The following is a 22,699-nucleotide window of genomic DNA, read 5'->3' on the forward strand; positions in this document are numbered from 1 at the left end:
TTGAATTTCTCCTTTGAAAAACACAGCTTTGCAGTGTTATCAAATCCATTTGTTGGACTCTTTTGCACATACCACCTTCCACTGTGACCAGAAAACACAGAAATCTCGCTTGTTAGCCTCCTCCAAGACAAAGCATGCTAGCACATCTCTGAGACAAAGGGGATACAGCTGGCTCTTTTACCAGCTGCTGCATGGACAGCGATCTGCTGCAGATACAGTTTCAATTTCTGGTTTTAAACCTGACATTAAAAAAGCAAACGACTTAACTAAGAATCGTTTTCTCATCTAAGAAAACACCACCTACATAACTTTCATTGCACTCAGCAACTGACACAAGTTTCAAAGCACTACTGATATAATTTGTTACTCATTTCTGTCTTTTGTAGCAAACACAAACCATTCCTTGGAGGTTTGGTTGGTTGGGTGGGTTTTTGGGAGGGTGGGTGATTTGTAGGTCAGAGAGATATTGGTACACAAAAGCAAAAAACTGGCCACAGGACTCTGGAAAAGCTAAAATACACTCAGCTGTCTTAAAAGTTCATATCCTTCTGGAGACAAAATGAGGATCATTTGCTTAATCCAAGCAGTTAACAGCACAAAACCAAACCAGTTAAAATTGTTATTCCTAGTAAACACCAGAAAAGAGCTTATATTTATTTTTTTAATTGGCTTATTAAAACTATCAAACAAAATAGCAAAGTCATACAGAACTCAATACCTTCAGACTTTAACTGATGTTTCCCAAGAAAAAGCACCAGTCAGAACAAGGTTTTGACTAGCAGATATTGAGCAATTTTTAATTTAAAGTCCAAAACCCAGGCTAATAAGAGAACTGAATACATCCTCCTTAAAGCTTATCTACTCCATTCTAATTTTAAAAAAGTAAAAGTTCCAAGTATGAAAATGTTAATCTCTAGCAGCACTACATTTGATTGTCATTTGAAGATCTGGGCTTTTGGTCATGCAGAATAATTCAGTTATTATTGTCTAATCTAGTTACCCTGAAAAAGATAAGAAATACCCAGAAAGGCTATGTAAGAATGCACGTGCCATAAGAAGTGGATTGTCTATTTCTCCCTCATCAATCTTAGGGTCAGACTGAAAACTGTGAAGTAGCAATGAAGAGCTCACTTCACACTCCAATCAGGAAAAATATTTCCCAGAGCATTCTTCATTGCAGATCATAAATACTCATAATCAAAAGACCGTTTATTTTAAAATGGCTATTGGCCATTTCCCCCTTCCTCATGTAACTGTAGGGATGGCAGTGTCTCATAAACCACACAAATGGAATTGCATTTATCATTCAACAGTCACAGTAAACTTGTCCAAGAGTAATTGCAGTGTGAGACAAAGTAGGGCGCAAAGAGAGGCCTAATTGCATCACCCTACCAAGTCTTTGTTTGAAGGTGCATAAGCTCAGAAAGGAGAAGCTGGTTCAATTTTCACATTTCAAAGAGAAATTCATCAAGTTATGTTTGTCTGATCTACTGAGAATCTCTGTGACCACCAGCTGTAACATTCTGTGGTATGTACTGGGACACTGCATACAACCAGCACAGACTTCAGTGCGCTGTTAACCAGATTCTTTTAACCTACACATCTGGACCCTGAATTTTGGTATGTCAGCACATCAATAAAACTTCTGTGAACCCTTTAACTGCTATAAACTTGAAGTAATTTATTTTTTAAGTGGCAAACAGCAACAGTTTTCTAATTCTGGAACTCTCCAAAATAAAGATGGAGATTTTGAATATGTAACTGCATACATAACACTATAATAATTATATATATATGTGTGTGTGTGTATATATATATATATATATATATAGACTTAAAAGGAATTCCAAAATTTTATAAATTAAAGGTTTTCAAAAGCCTAGAGAAAATTGTTTTTGTGCTACTTCAGTGGATTACAAGTTCTGAAGGAAAAATAGTCTCTGTTCCCAAACAAGCATACATGAACAGCTGGTCCAGACAGCAAAGACCTGCTGTTGTATTACCAGCACACTGCTGAGCTCCTTGGGTTTTGTCTCCTGCTCAGGCCATTCTCCCCTCCCTTTGCTCTTCCACCTCCACAGTTCCTTCTTTCCCTCATGAACAATTCCATATTATATATATGCACAAACCATTTTTACAGTTATTTAGGTTGGAGGACATTAATACCCATGAGAATTTTGTCTAGGCATTTAATGAAAAGTGACAGCACCAGAGTGAAAGTGTTGTATTAAAAAAAAAAAAAAAAAAAAGCACAGTCAACCATCTGCTGAAAGATTCTCTTGTTTGACCATTTTTTATTGGTGAGAATGGAAGTGAGGTGACACAGAAACAGGATGTGAAGGCATGGGATTCATATGATCTTGCACCAAATTTAAACCCAAACTGGGGGAGGGGAGTAGCAAGGCACAATCATGATGAATCAGAGGATCAAACTATTGGTAGTAAGAAGACCCAAGAAGACAAACCACAGAAATGTGCTATTTATCAGTTTAGGGGAAATAGTCTAACGTTGATTCAAACACCAAAAAAAGCCACGCACATCTACTGTTTCTTTTAATTAAAGGTTTGACCAGTTGAAAAGTTAGAACAGACTATTCAATCCACTGTAATTTTAAGAAGACATTTACCCAACCCATTGACTACATCCAAAGCCTAAACTGCCCCAAGCAAGCTGCTCTTTTTCCCATAAACAGGTGAGCCGATGGCTGAGCAATCCTGGCTATCTTTGCCTCCAGTGTAACCTCCCCTCAGTTCTCAGTGTGCATCCCACTTTCTGTATGTGCACACAAACCAATGCACAATACTCCCACGTACACCCAACAAAATCCTTATAAAGTAACAACCACAAATAATGGCCCAGTGAAATGGAGCCCCCAGATGCTGCTCAGGACCTTTCAGCAGTGCTGTTACAATATGAAAGCAATCTTTTAGAAGTCCCTTTATCCCCAGTAATCATGTCACACACTATTGTATCAGGCTGCCAGCCCTGGAGCTCTGCATGCCCAGAGCTCCTATGACATCACACAAACACAACTAAACATTCACACAAAACAAATACCCACGACAAACACAGGCCTGATGTCTACTGAACCAATGCTGGAGCTCAAGTTCCTGTTGCAATTTCTGTGCAGGAGGATCCATTTGCGCAAACGGGGGCCACTGCAGGATCTGAGCCAAAATGATGTACCCTGAGTATTAACTTACCATATATTTCAAATATGCTAATGGCAGTGACATGTAAATAGTACTACACTAACCCTGCTCATTAACAGAGAGCTCATCCACTCCACAGAGCCATTAGCATTACTTCTAAGATTATAGCACTTTGGTTTTTATTCATGCTTTAAAAGTACAGCTGCTAATAATTAATTAATTCTAGTCGTGGAAAAACAGTACTGGCCAAACTTTCCTGCTACTATGGTGTAAGTGTACCCAACCCTGGAAGTATTTTTAGCACGGGTGTTCAATCAATACTGTTATGTACAACCTAAATTAGACATTAACAGGGCATGAGAATTGTAAAGTGTGGCAACAATACGTTCCACGGGCAATTTTGCTGAACAAGAAGTAACCATCGAAGTAAACTCCACACAGGTAAATCTGATTCCTAACAAATTTAACTGCAAACATAAGGAAAACATACTGAAAGGTAAAATTATTTAACACATTTCTGCTTGTGAGGAATATGCATTTGTATTTCAATGTTTAATCTAACTTTGAAAAACTAAAATTAAAAACACACACATAACAAAGAAACTGCAATGACAACAAAATTATTGCAAAAAAATTGGACCAACAGTAGATTTCTGAGTTTATAAAGTATAAACTTGCCTGGGAAAAATATTGACACACGCGTACATATTTGTAAGCTTATCACCCAGAATGATATTTTATCAACATGGTGCAAGCCACAGTCATGCCAATATGTAAAAACAACTTTTTAGGTCAGTGAAGCAAGAAATCCATTGTCAAGAAAATGGCATCCAAAAGATTACAATACTGAATATATTATGTTCAAGCAATGAACTGGAAAACTTTCCTACAATACACATATCTAATAAAAAATGGGTTTACCAATTCTAATGTAACTCATTCCTGTATTCCTGCAATGCACATTTACAATGTGACGAGCACCCAATGTCTGCATGCCTGTGAACACATCGGTGGCTCCCAACATTACGGAGCACTTATTTGCCAAAACAAGGAGGCAAACGTGCACTCACAAAACCCCCTTACCACTGAACTCGGAGTTTAGCTCAGGGCAAAAGAAATGCCCCATGGGTGAGCAAATGTATGTGCACACTGCAGTCTAACAATTATTCTTCAGCTGAGATCCATTAGCACTTCTGTAACACACAAGTCACACAAATATTTTCTATCTCACAGTTCAAAAAATTGTAACAGCTCGGCCACACTGAAGTCCTGAATAGCTGTAAATAACAACATAAAGTTCGTTCACGTGTATTTTACATCTAAACGATGTATATCCTTCGAACAGACCAGAGGTGGGAACATCTCACGTACACTGGCAACTATCTAGTTTTAGCTACTAGCTCTTGGAGATTTTTGAAAGGAGAAAGACGTTATGCCTCTTCCAGCCGGTGCTGCAACAGCATGCACGAGTTAACCCATCACCAGGTACACGAAAAGCCTCTGTCGCATATAGACATAGCGATTATACAAGCCTTCTGCTCGAGGGAGACACTAAAAATGTACCAGAGGAATGCAACGACAGCACTCAAACCTATTTTCCCTGCCCATAACCAGGGCAACGCGCACATGTGCCTAGAAAGCACAGGATCGCAAAGTTTTTTATTAAACACGCTAAAATAAAAATCCGTTTCAGGCGTTCGGCGGAGTTCATTGCATTTTAGAGACCCCGACCTGCCCCCGCAGCTCGTTCCCCTCGAGGCTATTTACGCCTCCCCCCCGCCACCAGCTCCACACAGCCCCCACACCCCTTCGCCAGAGGGGAGCCGGCTCTCCTGGTTTTTCGGAGGGGGGAGGCGGAGGGAGAGCGCACACACACGGCCCCCCCCGCCTCCCAAAAGGGCTCAGGGCAGTCGCTCTCCGCCCGCGGCGACCTGAGCGCGAAGTTGCGGGAGGGGGAGCGGGGAGGGTTACACACAGAGACGCGGCTCACAGCACCCCTCGTCCCCCCAGCCCGGAGCCCCGAGCGCGCCGGCGGCCGCCTTTACCTTCATGTAACATCCACGTCCTGGTTCCAGATGGAGCGGGGAGCGCGGAGGGAAGAGGCGCGGGGGCTGCGCGCTCGCGCCGCTGCCGCCCCGCACGACCCCCAACCCGCCTCCGCGGGCGCGCGCGCAGGCACGCGCGCCGCAGACGCTCGGGGGCGCGCAGCGCCCGCACCCCCCGCGGGATCGGGATCGAGACCGGGAGCGGAGGGGCCGCTCGCCGTCCCCCGCCTCAGTCTTCCCGCAGCGCCCGCCCGAGCCGCAGCCTCTGGAGCAGCGACAGCAGCCGCCCCGCGCCCCGCCGCAGCGGCGAGCGCCGCATCGTACTGCAACGACTGGGCCGAGGGAGCGGGGGGGAGGAGAGGGAAAAAGAGCTGGGGGAGAAGAGGACGGAGGAGCCCCGGGGGGAAGGCGGAGGACACCCCCACCCTCCGGCCTCTCCTTCCCCCCTCTCCTCACAGCGACCGGCCGGAGGGGCCGCAGGGGCCGGGGCTGTCCCTTACGGGGCGCGGCACTGCCTCGCACGGACCGCCGGCTGCCCCGCACGCAGCCCCGGCCAGGAGGCAAAGGGGACCGGGGTGAGGTGGAGCGCTAAGGCGCTGCGGAGGCGCCTTCCCTGCCGGCGAGCGAACGAGCGCCCGTGGGGGAGGAGGGGGGAGGACCCGCAGCCTCCTCCCCTCATCGCCGCCCTCCTCCCCACCTCACGCGGGCAGCATAGCAACCAACATGGCGGCTGCGCAGTCACCGGCGGAGGGCGGGAGACGGCCCCCGAGAGCTCGCGAGAGCCGATGGGGGGCGGGCACTGTGCTCTCCTTTCTATTGGTCCGTCATGTATCCGTAATAGGGAGAGGGCAGAACCGGGGATACACCTGACGGTCTGACTGGCTGGATTTACCATGGCTGAAGGCGGCGGTGAGCACTGATTGGTCCACTGAGCCGTCATTCACACCTGTAGCGATGCGCTGGGGCGGGCGGGTCTCAGCGGCGCTCGGTGTCTGGGCTTGTTTCCCGGCGCTGTCCCGCCGCCTTCACCTCGCCCGGGGGACGGGGTCCTCTAACGGGGGTTGTGCCCGTGGGAGCCGCAGGCTGCTTTTGTGACCCGCTCCGTTCCGAGGGAAAAATCAGCCACAGTGGAGCGGCAGGGGTGTGTTAATGTCGTAACCCTCCGTCTTGGTCACATGGCCACTCAGCCTCACCCTGCAAATGTCCCAGAGGGTCATTACTGCCTGTAGGTCCTTGCCGGATCTTTCCAGAGCATGAGGTGTATTGTGCCTCCTGGCCACATAAAGATTTTCATATGTTGCCCATGGGCATGTTTGCTCTTTCAAATACGTGGTTTAACACAACCCGGTCCTTTGATGTACTTATATTGTGTATGAAAGTGTTTGGTTAAAAATCTCTTTATTGTCCACTTATTATAATACAACCTCTCATAACAAGCTCTTTACCGAGTAACAGACACATAGAATATATAGAATCATTTAGCCTGGGAAAGACCCTTAAGATTACTGAGTGCAATGTTTGGGAATGAGTTCTTGGATTTCACAATTAAATTTCTAACCACAGCAAGATGTGGAGTAATACTGAAGGAGTTTGCATGTTCTCTTCTAATTAGGAAGCTTTCTAAAATATCATTTGTTTGATGTTTGCAAGCCTTACATACATCTCCAGCCCCAATTGTTCTTGTGCCAATTTTGTTCTTTTGCTTAAATAGTCCTTCCCTCTTAGCAGTGTTTTCCCTCAATTACTTTTAATAAAGCAGTCATACCCCTGCCATGTTAATGGGCTAAATAATCCAAGGACTTGTAACCTTTCCCATTTCCTTAGTGAGTATTAGGATATACAGTATATTTCATAGGACTTCTTTCAGGAACAAGTTGAATCAGGGGTGAGAAGACCAAATTTGGGGAAAGCAGTCAAGGAGAAATTTCAGATCATAATCCCTGGAGCACTTTTAAATAATAGACTTCTTAATGATAATGAGTAGAAAACAGTTATAAATTGTAAAATTACATTTTATTAACAAAAGTCTAAAAGATGACGAAGCTTGAAATGTGAATGATCCCCTGGATTGAACACTTCCTAGACTGATGATTTCATAAAGCCCCAAAATAATACACACAGCATCAATAATGCCATTCCTTGTTGCATTCCTGTTCCTCCAGCTCTTCCTGAACATCTCTGTAGTTACATTGACAGACTGATTGTGGTGCAAGTAGAGACATCCAGCAACTGTATCCTGATTTGTGAGCTGCTGCCAGCCTCTCAGCAGGGCATATGTTCTTCTGTGCATTAAAGCCATCCTTGGCTGCAGAGTTGTCCTGGTTTCCTGATAATTCTCTTTCCATTCATGTTGAATTTAGTCACAAATTGCACACATACATTTCAATCCATTTGCACTTAAGATTCCAATTCTGCCTCTCACATTTTCATATCATTTTCTTGTGCATGGTTTGTGTCAAACATACAGTTATGTCCAATCTGAGAAGAGCAATAATTTATACATTGCTTTCAACAGAGTATGTGATGGAGGAGCAACCCAAACCACTCCATGTGGTGACTGTAGAACTACACATCATTTTGGCAAATGCAACCTTGCAGTGGTACAAAGGGATTTGTTTTGCTGATCTAACACAAAATTGGTGACACATACAGATATTATATATATATTCCAAAGTTAATTCCTTGCAATACATTGTCTTTTTTGCATTTTGTTGTTTACAGAAGACATGATTCAAAGCCCTAAATCAAGGCAGTGGAAGATTCCCACTATGTGCAGAGTACTTCAGGTCAGGCCTCCATTGCAAGAGCACTAAACAGATATTGAGACAAAGTTCTTGAGCCCATGTTCTTACAACAGCAATGGAGCAAAATTGCACTGCAGAATGTTTGAGTGCAGATATTTCTCAGACGAATTCAGCAAAATCTTACTTTGCAGAATTCTGAGTTACATGTTATATACGCTGAGCAATCACTTCCCAAAATTATGAATTAAACAGAGAAAGCAAACTGAAATGTCACTTTGTCATTACTTACTTGAAAGAGCACATTCCTCTCTCATGTAAAAAGTGCATTCAGTTCAATTCTCTTTCAAGAGCCTGGCTCTTTCATATAACAGCAAGTTTTTGGCTGTTTTCTGCCTGTGTACATAAGCAATGGAAGCTGCATTTTGTGAAAATATTTTGCATAGCAAGAGATTAATTTTCAAACCAGTGTGTGGGGATTTCTCTGTACTCTGTTGATGCATTTTGAGGAGGACATGTTATCTCATGGCTTGTTGTGTCCTGCTAGTAAAACACCACTATCTTAAACCGTTTTGTACAAGTTAAACCTCCTGTGTAAATATAGAAGCAAACAAAAGCTTCTTTACCTAGCAGACCCGTGTTATGTGTTTGTGCCAACAACCTTATTACTCATGCAAGACCTGGCAACCAAGCTGTGATTAATTTATGTGAGAAAACTGTATATTAAAAATGTGAATGGGATTTTAAGCCTCTCACTGAAATATATGCAAACTGCTTTGTGGCCAAGAAGACATACTTAAACACTGCATTAAAGCAATTCAAGATAAATTACTCTCACCACAGGTGGAGTTTAGCTGTGAAAAGAGGAGACAAGGCACTTAATCTTAACACTAAGTTTGATCAAGCATAACGTATGTTTGTTAGCAGATAGGTTTTCTATAAAGTAAGGTCCTAATTCAGCAAAGCCCTTAGAACATACACACATTACTCAGGGAACAACCTTAAAGTTGGCCAAATCCCACGTGGGAAGTGCCACTGCTCAGCATTAATGGCACAGAAGTTTGTGCTGGAGCATGGCTCTGGGACCACTGTCACTATATCCATAGTGCATTGTATGGACAAAAATACTGAACATGAGTGTTCAGCAGTTTCTTAAGCTAGGGGGACAGAAGAATTTTGCTGCCTGGGACAGGGACTCCTTTTCTCTTTAAGTTTGTGCAGTACCTGGTGCCATAGTGCTCCACAGTACTAATTGTTAGAATACTGTGAAATAGTAATTTATGGTAATAAGCTTGTTACAGCTATCATCCAGTCTGGAGGCTGGGAGTATTTATTTTATAAAAATATTTTATAGATAATGCTCAGAAATGCACTGAAACAAAAAGATAATGGAAAGATCAGTACTTACAGTTTCTGGACCATGTTTCACCAAGTCCTATTTTTCTCCAGCCAGCCTTTGACAAACTTCTTTGCCTTTAATACACACCAAAGCATCACAAGGTTGAACTGCTAGATACCCACTCCAAACAGCCCAGTGATTTTGTGAAGTCCACTTGTGCATAACTCACGGAACACTGTTATTTTCTGCTTCTGTCCAAAAGAAGCATAAACGCTGGCAAGTAGCAGAAACTGGCAAAACAAAATCATAATAAACAGGTAAAAAAATATTTTGAAGCATAGCTTTTTTTTCCCCAAACACATCAAGAACAGATCTGCCAGAGAATATGAGGAACTAGCAGGCAACAGAGTTGTAACAGAAACATTCAGAGAAAACAGGAGAAAACTAAGTACTTTTTTTTTCTGTCAGTGTTCTTTTTGGCAGATTTTGAGGTGATTGCTACAACAAAACCATTTTTAGGGGCATGGTCAGAAAAACATATTTGCAGAACTGGGTGTCTGTGGTTTTAGAACCAGTCAGTAAACTGTACAGTACCTGACTGCCAGGACAATGTATTTTTCACCCCAGGGTTTAAAAGGAGCTTGGATCTGAAATCACCAAACTATTAACTGTGCTTTATAATTCATGGTTTGGAGTGAACCCAGTTCCAGAAGAATAGAAATTTTTAGACAAGACTTCAGAGAAAACAGAAATGACAACCCAGTCAGTCTAACACATGGCTCATTACCATGTAATGAGAAGAAGTGGAAACTGCAAACCTGGTAGTGCTTTAAAAATGTCAGCAGAGTAAGCAAATATTGATCAAGAGGAGCTGGCTTATGTAGACTTTGTATAAATACTGGGACTCTGGAGTCTTCAGCCTTAATCAACTCCTTGTTGGAAGAAGACCAAGTTTGTACCAGCTTCTGCTATCTTCTTCCTCCTCACCTCCTCCCAGCTTACTTTTACTCTCATTCTAATTGCCACAGAAAGGAAATCCAAATGTGTGGCACCAGGGGAGACAGAGCATGTTTGGGGTATCTTCTCAGTCTGACCCAAAAAGGAGCTATGGACATGATTGAAGAGCATTTAACATGCAGCCTGGATGAAGCAATCACATATGAAGATTTCCCCAAACAGTTTTACAAAGCCCAGGAGGCAAGCTCTCTGTGTGATTGGTAACTGCTTCAGAGGGAAGATGGATGGGTAAATAATCACAAAGGGAGTAACCAGTAAAATTCCAAATGCAACTTAGCTTTACAACATGTTCACAAGTGGTAAGTGAAATAGGATTGGACAGTGTTTTCTAGGGATTCACAATTATTCAGGAAAATCAAAACCAAAACTACTGGCACAAAGTAGCCAAAAGAAAAAACCGTCATGATAAAGATGGAGTAGGTGATAGAATACCAGTTAAAATGCAACGATCAGATGTCAATGGAAGGAAAACAAAAAAATATCTACTTGTGCAACAGCAGGCTCTAATTAGTTCATATCAGTCAGCAAAGATATTTTGAAGTCACGATGGATAACTTTTCTGAAATTGTTATCTCAGTGCTCAGAGAGGCAGTTTGGACTGATAAGGACAAAAGAGAATGAAAACCCAACAATAAAATATAATGCTACTCTATAAATCTTCAGGAATCATGTTCTTTCCTTTACTACAAGACAAAATTCTGCCTATAGCAGACATGTGGTAGCACCTTAAGCATTGGAAAAACATGAAAAAACAGGAAAAAGAGTGACCAGATTGATCAGAAAGATAGACTACCTTCTAGGACAGATCAATTACTCTGGAACTACTTATAAATAGATGAGAAATGGCAGATGTAATACAGGTATCAAAAATCAAGTCTGACATGGAAAGGTGAACAGGGAACAATTACTCATTTCTTACAAGAACAATGATGAATCTAATAATATTTTTTCAAATGGAAGTGTAAAAAAAGCAAAAGGAAGTACTATTTAAACAACATCTGCTTAATTTGGATAATTCATCATAATGAGATCTTTCAGATGCCAAAAATACTTAGGGCTGCAAAAACTTCCTAGACAAACTTGCAGAAAAACAGGCTGCTTTGCAGAAAAATGGAGAGAGCCTCCAGTTCCATCCTTAGATAGTCAGAGATTGAACTGGTAAATAAGAGGAGAAATTAAGATGTAACTGCTCTCTCCTTATATTTCCACTGTAGGGAACTGCAGGGCACCAGGTTACCTGGACTTTTGGTGTGACTTGGGTCAGCCTTTCTTGTATTGCAGCTGCAGCAAAAAGATGTCCTCACCTCAAACCTCTTGCTTCCTGTCATATCCTGTGGGGACTGAACCTGAGAAATCCCAGTAAAACATTTAAACCAATGGAACATCTAATGAACATTTTTAGAACTTTAAAAGGGATTTAATCAACATTTTAAGATGAGATCCAGTGATCTTAATTTAGGAAACCAGTTGCATAGATACATAGCCAAAAATGATGGTTTAGTTAGATCTTCATTTTTGACTTAGCCCAAAGAACCTCACCCAGTAATTTCTGCAACAGGCCTATAACTTTGGTTTGAGCTGTGTTGCATGTTTTTAAAATAGTTTTTTTTTTCTTTTTCTAAGTCCATCATTAAGCAACCCAGCACTGACAACTGCCACTAAAGCCTTCTGGATTTGGAACTCTTCAGAAAATTTCTGGAGTATTTGGGAGGAGAGAAAGATACATGCAAAGAACAGAGTATAAGTGGGCTCCATTTGTGTGGAATTGGTTTTCTACAATTTCTTTCTACAGATTTCTTTCTTTCAGATTTCTTTCTACAATGGTAAAAAAAACCTGAAGTAATATTTGATATGAGCAGCTGACACATACAGGTTTCACCTCCACAGGCTTTATTTTATATTTCCCTAACTTAACGTTGACCTTTATTTGCCTGAATTGTAGGTAACTATCCAGAAAGTAGACAGTTTTCTTTCAAAACTCAAAGTCAGATAGCACTGGTTCTAATAAGAATGATGTAAGTGCACAGGTTGCTGTGTTTTGTACTCAATGCTATTTACATTTCTGTTCCTAAGACCCCTGAGTGAAGGCACTTTATTCTTTTAAGGTGACAGCAACTTGTGTAGATAAGCAGTGCACACTGTAAAGAAGTAAAGAAGTTGCTTGAGTTGGTTTTGCTTCCTTGATCTACAAGACAAACACTGGAATAAGCTCATGCTTTCAGATGGGCAGTTTCATATTTCAGCCCTGCTTCCAGTACAACATCAGGAAACCTTTTGAAAAATACCAGTGCATATAGAAGAAGAGAGGAGAAAATGGCCTCTCTGTCATCCCTTCCCATTTTTTTTTTCATGAGGATTTAAAAAAATACTGTAGTGCTTGGTTACTTCAGCCTTTCCCAGGCTTCTTTATAAAAGTTTGTACAGAACTCCTCACTGATGTGAGACCCAGTGGAGACCATGTGTCACCTCTCACTGTGCCACAGTTTCACAGTTGTGGTTTTGAGGTCGGCACTGTCTGCCAACAGCCAGCAACAGTGCAGGGCTTTTCCCCCACTGGTAAAACATAGGCAGAAATGCATCCCCAGTCCTAAAAATGGCTTTCTCCATTGCAGTATAACATGACATGTTTCCAAAGTAAGTGTTCTTTACAAGTATTTCTGAAGAGAAAAATAAAAGAGCATTTATTGACTGTTGTGGTTTGCTCTGACCTTGAATTAGAGTGTGGTAGAGAAAACTGCCAAATTTGGCCTAAGAAATTTGGGCCAAATTTGGCCCAATTTGCTGTGCCATCTTTGTCCTAAGAAAAAGACAAAGATGGCACAGCAGCAACTCAACTAAACAAAACATATGTGCAAAATACTTCCTGGTACACCCACATTCTGGCCTCCTGCAAAAAAAATTACCAAGACAGATTTTTTGACCGGTTAAGTTCTTCCAAGAACTGCGTAACCTGTTCTGCATTTTTGATTCATAGAATGTTCTGGCTTCCTGAAGTGGTTCCAAAGTTCATGTTATAAGCAGAAAATAATTTAGAAAGCTTGGGCTGATCATGTAGAAATTAGCCAGACTAATTATAACAAAAAAACATCAACATTTTCAGAAAATTCAGCTCACTGCATTTTCTAATCAGGCAGAAAAATATTTTCAGATAAAGAATGCAAAATGTTATATGCGTTCCTTTTTATATAAAAATATTTGTATCCTAACAATAGTATGGGTAGAGTGTACCAGATAACATCTGAAACTTTCAGCAAAGACAAGAGGACTAGAGAGCCAGCCGGAGTTTTCAAACTATTTGCCATTTGGTGAATAGAACCCTGGAAAGATGCTTTCACAGACACAAAAGTGGCTTCTGGGTTACTGGAGAATAGAAGAAGAGAGATGCCAGTAAAGGGTGAGCAGCCCTATGGACTGACAACATTGAAACCAGCAAAGCACAGTATTGCTCTTACACCACTTCTCTACCTGCACGTTCCTTACTCAACCCCAAAGGGACCACACACGGAGGACAGGATCTCTCAGTGCTTCATGGCTCTGGTGACACCACGACCAAGGCTAGCATTTGCACACTGAATGTGGCTTTTATCTGATCTATAGCAGGTCTGTAATGTTACCCACAGCTCATAAAATTTGCTTGTTATCTAAGAATCTTAGCTTTCATGTGCTAGTGTTACCAACAGCCACGGTACTGATGATGAGTGATAATGATGATGTTTTTAGTCATAATAGTTGTGGGGACTTGGAAATGTGAAAGTTTAAAAAGTCAGAAAAAAACCCAAAGAACAAGAGAATGAAAATTAAAATGCACCTATATTATTTCACAATCTTGGAAACAAACTCTTTTTTGAATGCTTGCCTTTACCAGTAATGTTGTTACTGATACTCCCAAGTCACCTTTAAGACAGTAGAAAGTGTGCTTGTATTCCTCTCTGCATAAAAAGGTAAAAATCTCTCTAGCTCCAGGCACAGGAGTCACTGGACTGCATTAAGAGGGGTTTTTTGGTGATGTCTGCTGCCATTTCTTAAGTGCTGAAAAACCAGGATAGTTACCCTCATTGCAGTGAAATTGTTCTGGGGTCACAGGACAGGACCCTCAGCAGTTCAGAGGAGCAGGAAAACATCAAGTAATGATGGGCTGGACTGAGATTAGACAGAGCTGAAAGATACTTTAGAGGATGAACTGGGAGGCATTTTGGAAGACAGCTGGGCAGTCCCACTGCTTGCAGGCAGCACTATCAGCTCTACTCTTTGCACCGAGGTAGGAAAACAGGAATCCCCCCCTACTTTACACCTTCCAGTGTGCTAGTGGGGATGATGGAGTGAGTAGATCTGATCTATCTTGCTCCCAAGATTTAGTAAGGACAAATACAGAATGGAGAATCCTTGAGTCTGCTGCCTATTGGTTAGTGCCACAAGGCTAATGCAGATTCGTCTGTAATTGCTTGCTACACATATGTGGCAACATACAGAGGCCTCATGAATTGCAAAGAAATTGTATCTTAGATAATTTTGGATTAATCACAGTTTTCTCTAGAGGTACTGTTAATGAGGGACATACCCTCTACTTTGTATTCCTGCCCAAGGCACCACATTTCCATGCCATATCACGAGGAACTGGCTCTACAAAGCCATCGTTAATTTCATAGCTGTCTCCCTCCTCTAACAGTGGAGGACTCTTCACTATGAACTGTGCCTGGAGGCAGACTCTAGTGTATGGATTTGTACTTCTTTGTTCACCTCCCCATAAAATACTGAAGACATTATGCACTTGAAAAATCACAATAAAGTTTAAAGAAAATAATTATAAAACAAGCCTTCTATTCTTAATTGTCAATAACTATCTTACGGTCACAGTAATTGACAATTAAGATTTCTTCTCTTCTACCATGGATATGCTACTCTAATTTGTTTATAAACAGGATATAATAATGACATTCAGAAAAAATTATATTTAAAATATTACACTAAGCTTTTTTTTTTTTTTTTTTTGCTGCTGCTGTTAAATAATTACACAGAGGAGCCCATTTTTCAGGACCTGCTGAGATTTGGTATGTCTCAAAAGCTAAGCCCTTGAATCCCAGATTAAATATGCAAAGGCAGCAGGAACAATTCCTGTTTTGCTTGTGCATTCACGACTTCCCTGAGCCCTGCAAGGTCTGGCTGCGCCACGGGTCCTGGACCAGTCCTGAGCCAAGTCCCCTGTGAGCCAGATCTGGCTGTGGTGTTTCCAGTGTGACCAGCTGCTGCAGCAACATTGACATTGTTTGGGTTGTGCAAGGGCTAAATCAGGACAAAATCTGGGGAACAGCAGCTCTGGCTCTGTAGTTTAATTGGAGACAGTATTAGCATGAACTCAAAAAACACAAAACTGTCTAAGCCAGGACAGAAACACTATTGCTGCAGCAAAAGCAAATTTAAACTAAGTAAGGAAGTTTCTAAAAGACAATTTGCCTTCATAGCAATTGTGTACCTCAGAGAGAGACTCTCCTGAGCTGAATTCAGGCCAGTGATACCATCCTGCTCTGCCTGGATTAGAAGCCTTGCACTGCACCTAGTTAACTGCCGCCACTTTGCAGAAACCCTCTAAGTGTTCCACTGAATGATTTGAGGGAGTATTCTCAGTATTCCCCCTCCCCAACAGGGCACACTTTCATCCCCACTGTGCACTAGGGTTAATGGCACTGTTCTGCTTTGCATTTTTTCTGTTATTTACCCTTTCTCCACTAGATGCTACACTGAGACCATCAAACATTTATTGAGTCAAATAACATAAATTTGAAGACTTAGCACAGAATAGTTTGTTTAAAACAAAACAGTGACAGCATTGCTCTGTGTGGTGTGAGGGTGAGACTCGTGCATTTCACATTGGAGTAACTGCTCTGACTTCATCAGAGCTTCTTACTTGGTGCTGCATGAAAGAGGGATAAAGCAAGTTTGTGTTTTCTGGCATTATTCTTCATATGCAATTGTATCAAGAAATTACCTAAATGTGTGAAATGGTTTACTGAGAGTGTCACAAAATTTAAAATTAACCAAATAATATATGTCAATACAATAAGGTAGTCCTTTTTTCTCTTTATATCTTAGAAATTAAAAATCACATGCTGAGCTGGAAAATTACACTAGATTATATTTTTTATGAAGCTTCTTCAAATAATATCACAGATTCATATTACTTTTCTTGATGTTATGCAAGCCTTTGACCCAGGCAGCTGGGGAAGTGCTATGCAGTGTGGCTCCCACAGAGCCTGCCAGCCTGGTCTTAACTTGTGCATTGTGCAACACCTTCTGGTAAACAACCTGAGATCCTCTTACCTCTCAGTGCAGGCAGGCCCAACCAAGCACTGCTGCAGAGCCTTTCTCATGTGACAAGTTTTCTGGATAAATGTGTTCCAGCCTGTCTTGGAGGCTCTACTTGGACAAAGCGAAGCAAAGGTTGGAGACTGTTTCAGCTAATTAAGGTCTTCAGGGCTGTGTCTCTATCAGGTCTTTGGTTACCCCCCATTCCTAAAGGTCTGCTTATTATGTGCCACACTATTCAGAAATGTGCTGTGTGTTATAACCCAATTAGCAGCACCTTTATTGTTTCAAGAAAGGAGTAAATGTAATTTGGGAAAACTGCAATATGACCTGGTTAAGGTACAGCATCGGTGATATACTTCCTTTCCAGCAAAAATCAAAACACAGCTTCAAAACCCTGTTATGTTGGCCTGTCTTGCTGTGACATGCTTTAATTTGCTTATCTGGTCTTAATCTGGGAAAAGAACTAGAATAGAAAAGAATGGTTTGTTGAAGCTCAACAGGGCCTCATAGTAGTCAATATTTACTGTTCAGGAACATAATCTGCTGCTGGTGTGATGAGGTTCAAAATATAAATTGTATACATCAGCTGAGGATCTAGGCCACATGCTCAGCAAACTGGGCCCTGGCCTCCTTATTGACCATTCACAAGCTCATCTTCAGATTAATATAGAGAAAGGTGGATTAAGAGCATGGCAAGGGGGATTCTCCTTTTTTGTTTTTCTTTTCTTCCTGTAGACATGGTTAGGCTTAGATCAGTTTAGCCAGTGGCAAGATGCAGAATTATTCTAAGCTATGGACTCTTTACAGTGTTTCAGGTCAGAGGTTTCGTTTTGGCAGAATTTAATGTAATACTCCACAAGTCAAGGTTAGGAGTGAAAGCCACAGATTTACAAAGAAGGGCCCTAAATATTTTTACGTTACAGTAGTTATACCAAGAACCTATAAAAATATTAAAATTAAATTATTTTTTAAAAGTCCTAAAAATAAATTCTTGTCCTCTGGTAATTAATTTATTTACCATTTACTCTATCTGAAGAGTTAAAAACAAGCACAAAGCCCAGCCTCAAAGTAGGTCATAATTCTCTGAAAAATCAGACATAAGGTCATGACCTAAATGAAATAGAGTTTGCTTCATAATGATCCTGGAAAGGAAGGGATCGGCCAGTGGTAGGGAATCAGCATGTCAAAGGGAATTGTAAATGGGAGCTTTGCAGAGCTTTCATCTTTTCCAGATAGGTTCATCTCCAGCTTAGGTCAGTATTGATTGAAAACTGTTACTCTGCACAGTCTGTTCAGTGCCCAGTGACTCTGGGAATTGAATCATGTTCCCAGCAGACAAGCAGTTGCATCGCATAAAACCACCACTAGACCTGAAATGAATTTCTAATTTTGCTGGCAGCCTTCCAACAGAGAGGTCAGGCTGAGAAGCAGCCGTAAGGATGAGAATTCCTCCTGGCAAACTAGGAGGCATATGGGGGGCACAGAGAACAGGGAAGGGCAGATGTGGCAGGGCAGCAGCAGATTTGCACATCTGCCGTTCAGGCAGGGACTTCAGTCTTCTGAGTGCTGATGGAGCAGCAAGTTCAAGGGCTGCTCCCAGGTCTTCCCTGTGAGAGGTGGTTCATGGCAAGAGAACAGGCTGGAGAAAGACCATCACAGCCAGACATGAGAACCAGCAAGGCTGGGAAGCCTCTCCCACGGCCCTGCCGAGCACCTCCATGAAGCTGCTGTAACTCCAGGCAGGACCACACAGGTGTCAGACCAACAGAGTCAACCATGGAGTCAGACCAACAGAGGCAGCATGATAAGGGTGACTTAGAGAACTCATTTGGTGGCATGTTATTGCCAGTGGGGGAGGTAGGAGGAATACAAATTTGATAGGATACTACAAAAGTTTAAGCGATCTCATGTGTGCAGATAAAAAATGCTCTTTATCTGCCTGTACTCGGAAGGAAAGCAAAATTATCCCTGTGTTTCTTTTCCACTTCTGCTGTCTTCTGTGTTTGCACAGCATCAGACAGTTTTAGGATGGAGAAATTTTGATTGCTAAGGAGTACCAGGGAGGAAGTATTGTTTTTCAAAGTCTCTGGGCTGGAGCTTATTTTTGCCATTTGTAAGGAGAAGCTCAAACATTATGTGGACCTTTGTTGCTCCAGTTAACTGTACAAGAATCAGCAACAAAGCCAGGAAGCGTTGCACTTTGCAGTATTGGAAAGCTTGCTTAAAAAGAAATAGTAATAGGAATTAGTAAAAGCAAGGAAGTAATTTTTGGGGCAGAATTTCTTCAACACATTTATATTCTTATAAGATTAGTTAATATTCTTGCCTTGCATGTGATGAATCACACTGCCCCAAGCCATGTAGAACGATGCACTGGTGATACTAAATAAATTTAACTTATCTTCAAATCACAGTTGTTGAGTGCCTGTCATTTTACGGTAGAACTAGTCCCAGGAAAGTCTGGATGAGTGATACCACTTTCAGGTATCAAGCACTGGAAAATGCATGCACACATAAACTGACCCTATGATACAAAATCTCAGCAGATTACCACTTTTTTATTTAGCACATTCAAGAAATACTGCACTGCTTTTGCACTGTGCTGGCTTGGGCTGGGGTAGAGCTCAGTTTCTTCACAGTAGCTGCTTTGGGGCTGTGGTTTGGATTTGTGCTGCAAGCAGTGCTCATAATTCATGGTGTTTCCATTATTGCTGAGCAGCGCATACTCGGTCAAGGCCTTTTCTGCACCACCCACCAGTGAAATGGCTGGGAGGTGCACAAGGAGCTGGGAGGGGACAGAGCCAGGACAGCTGACCCCAAGTGACCCCAGGGATATCCCATCCCATATGGCATCACGCTCAGCATACGGAGCTGGGGGAAGGTTGGTGAGGGGCCACTGCTCAGGAACAGGCTGAGCCTTGGTCTGTTGGTGGTGAGCAGTTGGGGTTTTGTTCATCACCTGTCTTTCTGGGGTTCTATTTTTTTCTCTTTCATAATTTTCTTTCCATCACAAATTCTTATCAATTTTATCTTATTTTGGTTATTTAACTGTACTTTTCTCAACCCAAGAGTTTTCTCACACTTCCAGTTCTCTTCCCCCATCCCACCAGCGGCAGTGAGCAGCTGTGTGGGGCCGAGTTGTTGGCTGGGGTTAAACCACAATCTACAAAAACTTATTCCTTCACATTATCCCCTCTCACTCTCCCAATCCTCCCTGCTTCTCTCCCAATTCTACTCTTTTTGCTAACTATCTTCTTTTGCTAACTATCTTGCCTGTAGCCTCTTTAACTCGAGCAAGTTTTTCCAGACTGATCATATGTTGGGCTGCTACAAGACCATTATTTCTGGATCCAAATCCTACATAGATTCTGATGCACTCTTTTACCTCTTCTTACCAGCCCTCTAATCACAGCATCTGACAGCACATCCCTGACTCTTGTTAGACTTTGTTCCTTCCAAAAACTTCCAGTTTTGGAAGATGGAGTCCAGTGTGCCATTGACTCCTTTTGCTGTCCTTTTTAGTGGATCTGAGTATCCTAGTGAGACACCTCACACATATTTTAGGGAAAGTAAAGAACCTCTGAAGGTGGGGCAGAGAGGAAATTAAAGCTTTGTGCAGGATGCCTAAGCCACATGGAGCAACCATTTATCAAGTGTGTCTCAAAAGCAAATTTGCTGGCAGGTGGACCAAGTGGATAAAACAGAAGTTATATTTAGGGATTTAGAAAATATCCTTACATAGAAATAGGAACTGTGGGAATGCTCTTTTTTCATGCATGCCTTGGATCAGTGCTTTCATATGAGGATGAGACAAAGGGCTTCACCCAACCCCAAGCACAGCAGGTTGTGCCCCACATGCATTGCCAGGAAACACTGGCACACTGGTACTGGCAGCTCCCCATCTCAGGGGATATATTGCTCACTTAATTCCTGCCCACTTTGCAACCCCCTGACACCCTTGCCTGCACCATTCAGGGTGCTGTGGCAGGTGCAATCTTGCACAAAGGATGTGCTGCCATGTCCCCTCTCACTATCTGGTTTCTCATGTGCCAAAGTGATCGTTTCTCACACCACTGCAACACCCCCTGGCAGAGCACAGCACAGGTTTGGAGGCTGTTAGAGGGAGCTGAGGCAGCTCTAACAAGTGGCAGATTTTTATATCCACCCACTGAAGCACTGCTAATGCATCATACACAAAGTTTAATGGAAAAAGTCAATGCTAGGATCACACTTCCACCACAAGTGAAATGGTTTGTTGTGCACATCAGTAATTACACTTCTTGGTATTTTACCCAAGGCTCACGGTATTTTTTGTGGAGCTTTTTGTCACTGTATATTAGTGATTTTGCCAAAGCTGAGGCACAAATAAAGAGGGAAATACAGTGCTCAATTGAAAGCAGCCCAGGTGCAGCAATATAATTTGTTTGAGGCAAATTTACCAACTGCAGTGGGTGTAGTTCTCTGATGGATGGTCAGATTGACTGGTCCCTCATCTGGAACCTCATCTGGCCCCAAATGTTGGAACTAACCCTGGAATAAGGTCCACATAGAGAGGTGTTCTGAGCCCACCTGAAGGCTCATCACTTGTGATTTCTACCTTCACATCCCACCTTAGGAGGAGAATACAGCTCTATGCTATCAGCTTTGACATGCCAGCAGTACTGCTAAGGGGCTGCATATCTCAGAGTAGCCTGGGGGATGCCCTGCCAAACTAAGTGTAGAAGTTTGGCCAAATGTGCCTCAAATCTATTAATTTCACAACTGAAGGTCAGTTTTGCTAATAGTTATAACGCAACATGTTATCTATATCTGGTGAGAGTAATGAGGTCTTGGCTAATGCATCCTTTAATACTGTTAAAATTTTGCTGAAACTGCCAGGCTGGGGTTTTTTTTGTTGTTGTTTGTTTTTAGCAGTGTGAACATCTTGGGTTTGGCTTGAGTGAAATAAAGAATTAGATCCTGCTAGAATAAAATTTAAACATAGTTTCTGAAGCTGAGAAATGGCATTAAAGGAGGTCTTTTCAGTACAAACCAATTCAGGTTATTATTGCATGAATAGCCTCTCAAGAGAAAATATAAATGGAAAATATATATTTAAGATACAACTGCTCAGACATTCAGCAAAATAGATGCATTTTAGCTTTTACATCACACAGCCTGTTAGAGCTGAGGTGACTAAAACACCCTGCAGAACCGTCACTTGGACTACATAACCTCATGTCAGAGCCTGCTCAGATCCGCAGTGTGAGCTACCCTGGAGCTTGGTCTCAAGGCACTCTGTCCTGTCTCAGCATGGAGGCTGCAGCTATTTATATTCCTCAGCTTGCCAATAGCTCATTTTCTCCTAGACGGGTCTTCAGAGGAAGTCAGGTACTTACCAAGCAAAGCTTTCCAGAATGAAGGCTGCTGAGGGAGGCAGCGTGAGGAGTCAGAATACATTAGCCAGAGGCCAGATACCAAGGATATAAAGGAAAAAAGAAAAGTGGAGAGGATTTTGTCTGTTTGAAACAGGTCCTTAATGAACATGATAAGATTTGATACAGCAGAGATCAATGACTTCTTAAAAATACAGACCACTTGTGTAGATAACATCTGGTGTAACACAGGGAAAAAACCCCAGAATACTCTGAGAAGGCATCTCTCAAAGAGCATTTAAGTGACTCATTTAGAATAGCATGTAACACTAGTTCTCAAAAAGAAAAGAAAAAGCAGGTCAAATCTGGAAAAGTGGTAAGAAGGTCTCAAAATGAAAGACTGGCAATGAGGTGTCAATAAGAGCTGAAGTTGTGCTGTGTCTGCAGGTTGAAACCTCTGTCTCAAGGAGATTTACTTTAATGCAGAGTCCTGTGTGATCCCAAGGGAGGCTGGCTGCCCATTACCCATGGCTGACATGCACTGTCAACTTCTGGTGGAGAATCCTGCTCACATTATTTCCTAGTCAAATTCTTTATTATTACTTTCAGAAAAAGGTGGTCCTGGAGTCGTAACACCAGCCCTGTACCAAATATCTGCACTAAGGAATAATTTCACGGATACTGTTTTTCAGAACTGTCTGCAGATAAAAAATGTGGGCTCAAAATGAATCCCTACAGGATATCCAC

General features: G+C 42.1%; 2 protein-coding genes across 5 annotated transcripts in view; both read right to left on the reverse strand.

The window, feature by feature from the left end:
• PTPN4 (protein tyrosine phosphatase non-receptor type 4) overlaps nucleotides 1-5,337 on the reverse strand; it is a 103,112-nt gene extending 97,775 nt beyond the window's left edge. For all 3 annotated transcript variants that reach the window (XR_003946267.2, XM_018911382.3, XM_050977101.1), the window contains exon 1: nucleotides 5,199-5,337. Coding sequence is in view for 2 of the 3 variants with exons in the window: in XM_018911382.3 (XP_018766927.1) it covers nucleotides 5,199-5,211 (13 nt within the window). In the remaining variant the exon portion in view is untranslated. The remainder of the gene's footprint in view (nucleotides 1-5,198) is intronic.
• Nucleotides 5,338-7,024: 1,687 nt separating this feature from the next.
• TMEM177 (transmembrane protein 177) overlaps nucleotides 7,025-22,699 on the reverse strand; it is a 74,893-nt gene continuing 59,218 nt past the window's right edge. The window contains exons 5-6 of one of the 2 annotated variants that reach the window (XR_001990058.3): nucleotides 9,348-9,568; nucleotides 7,025-7,676 (exon numbers count right to left, since the gene is read on the reverse strand). The gene's annotated coding sequence lies outside the window, so the exon portion shown is untranslated. The remainder of the gene's footprint in view (nucleotides 7,677-9,347; nucleotides 9,569-22,699) is intronic. The other variant, XR_007778022.1, reaches the window with a different exon arrangement.

This window comes from Serinus canaria, chromosome 7, assembly GCF_022539315.1.
Source record: "Serinus canaria isolate serCan28SL12 chromosome 7, serCan2020, whole genome shotgun sequence".
Taxonomy (NCBI): domain Eukaryota; kingdom Metazoa; phylum Chordata; class Aves; order Passeriformes; family Fringillidae; genus Serinus; species Serinus canaria.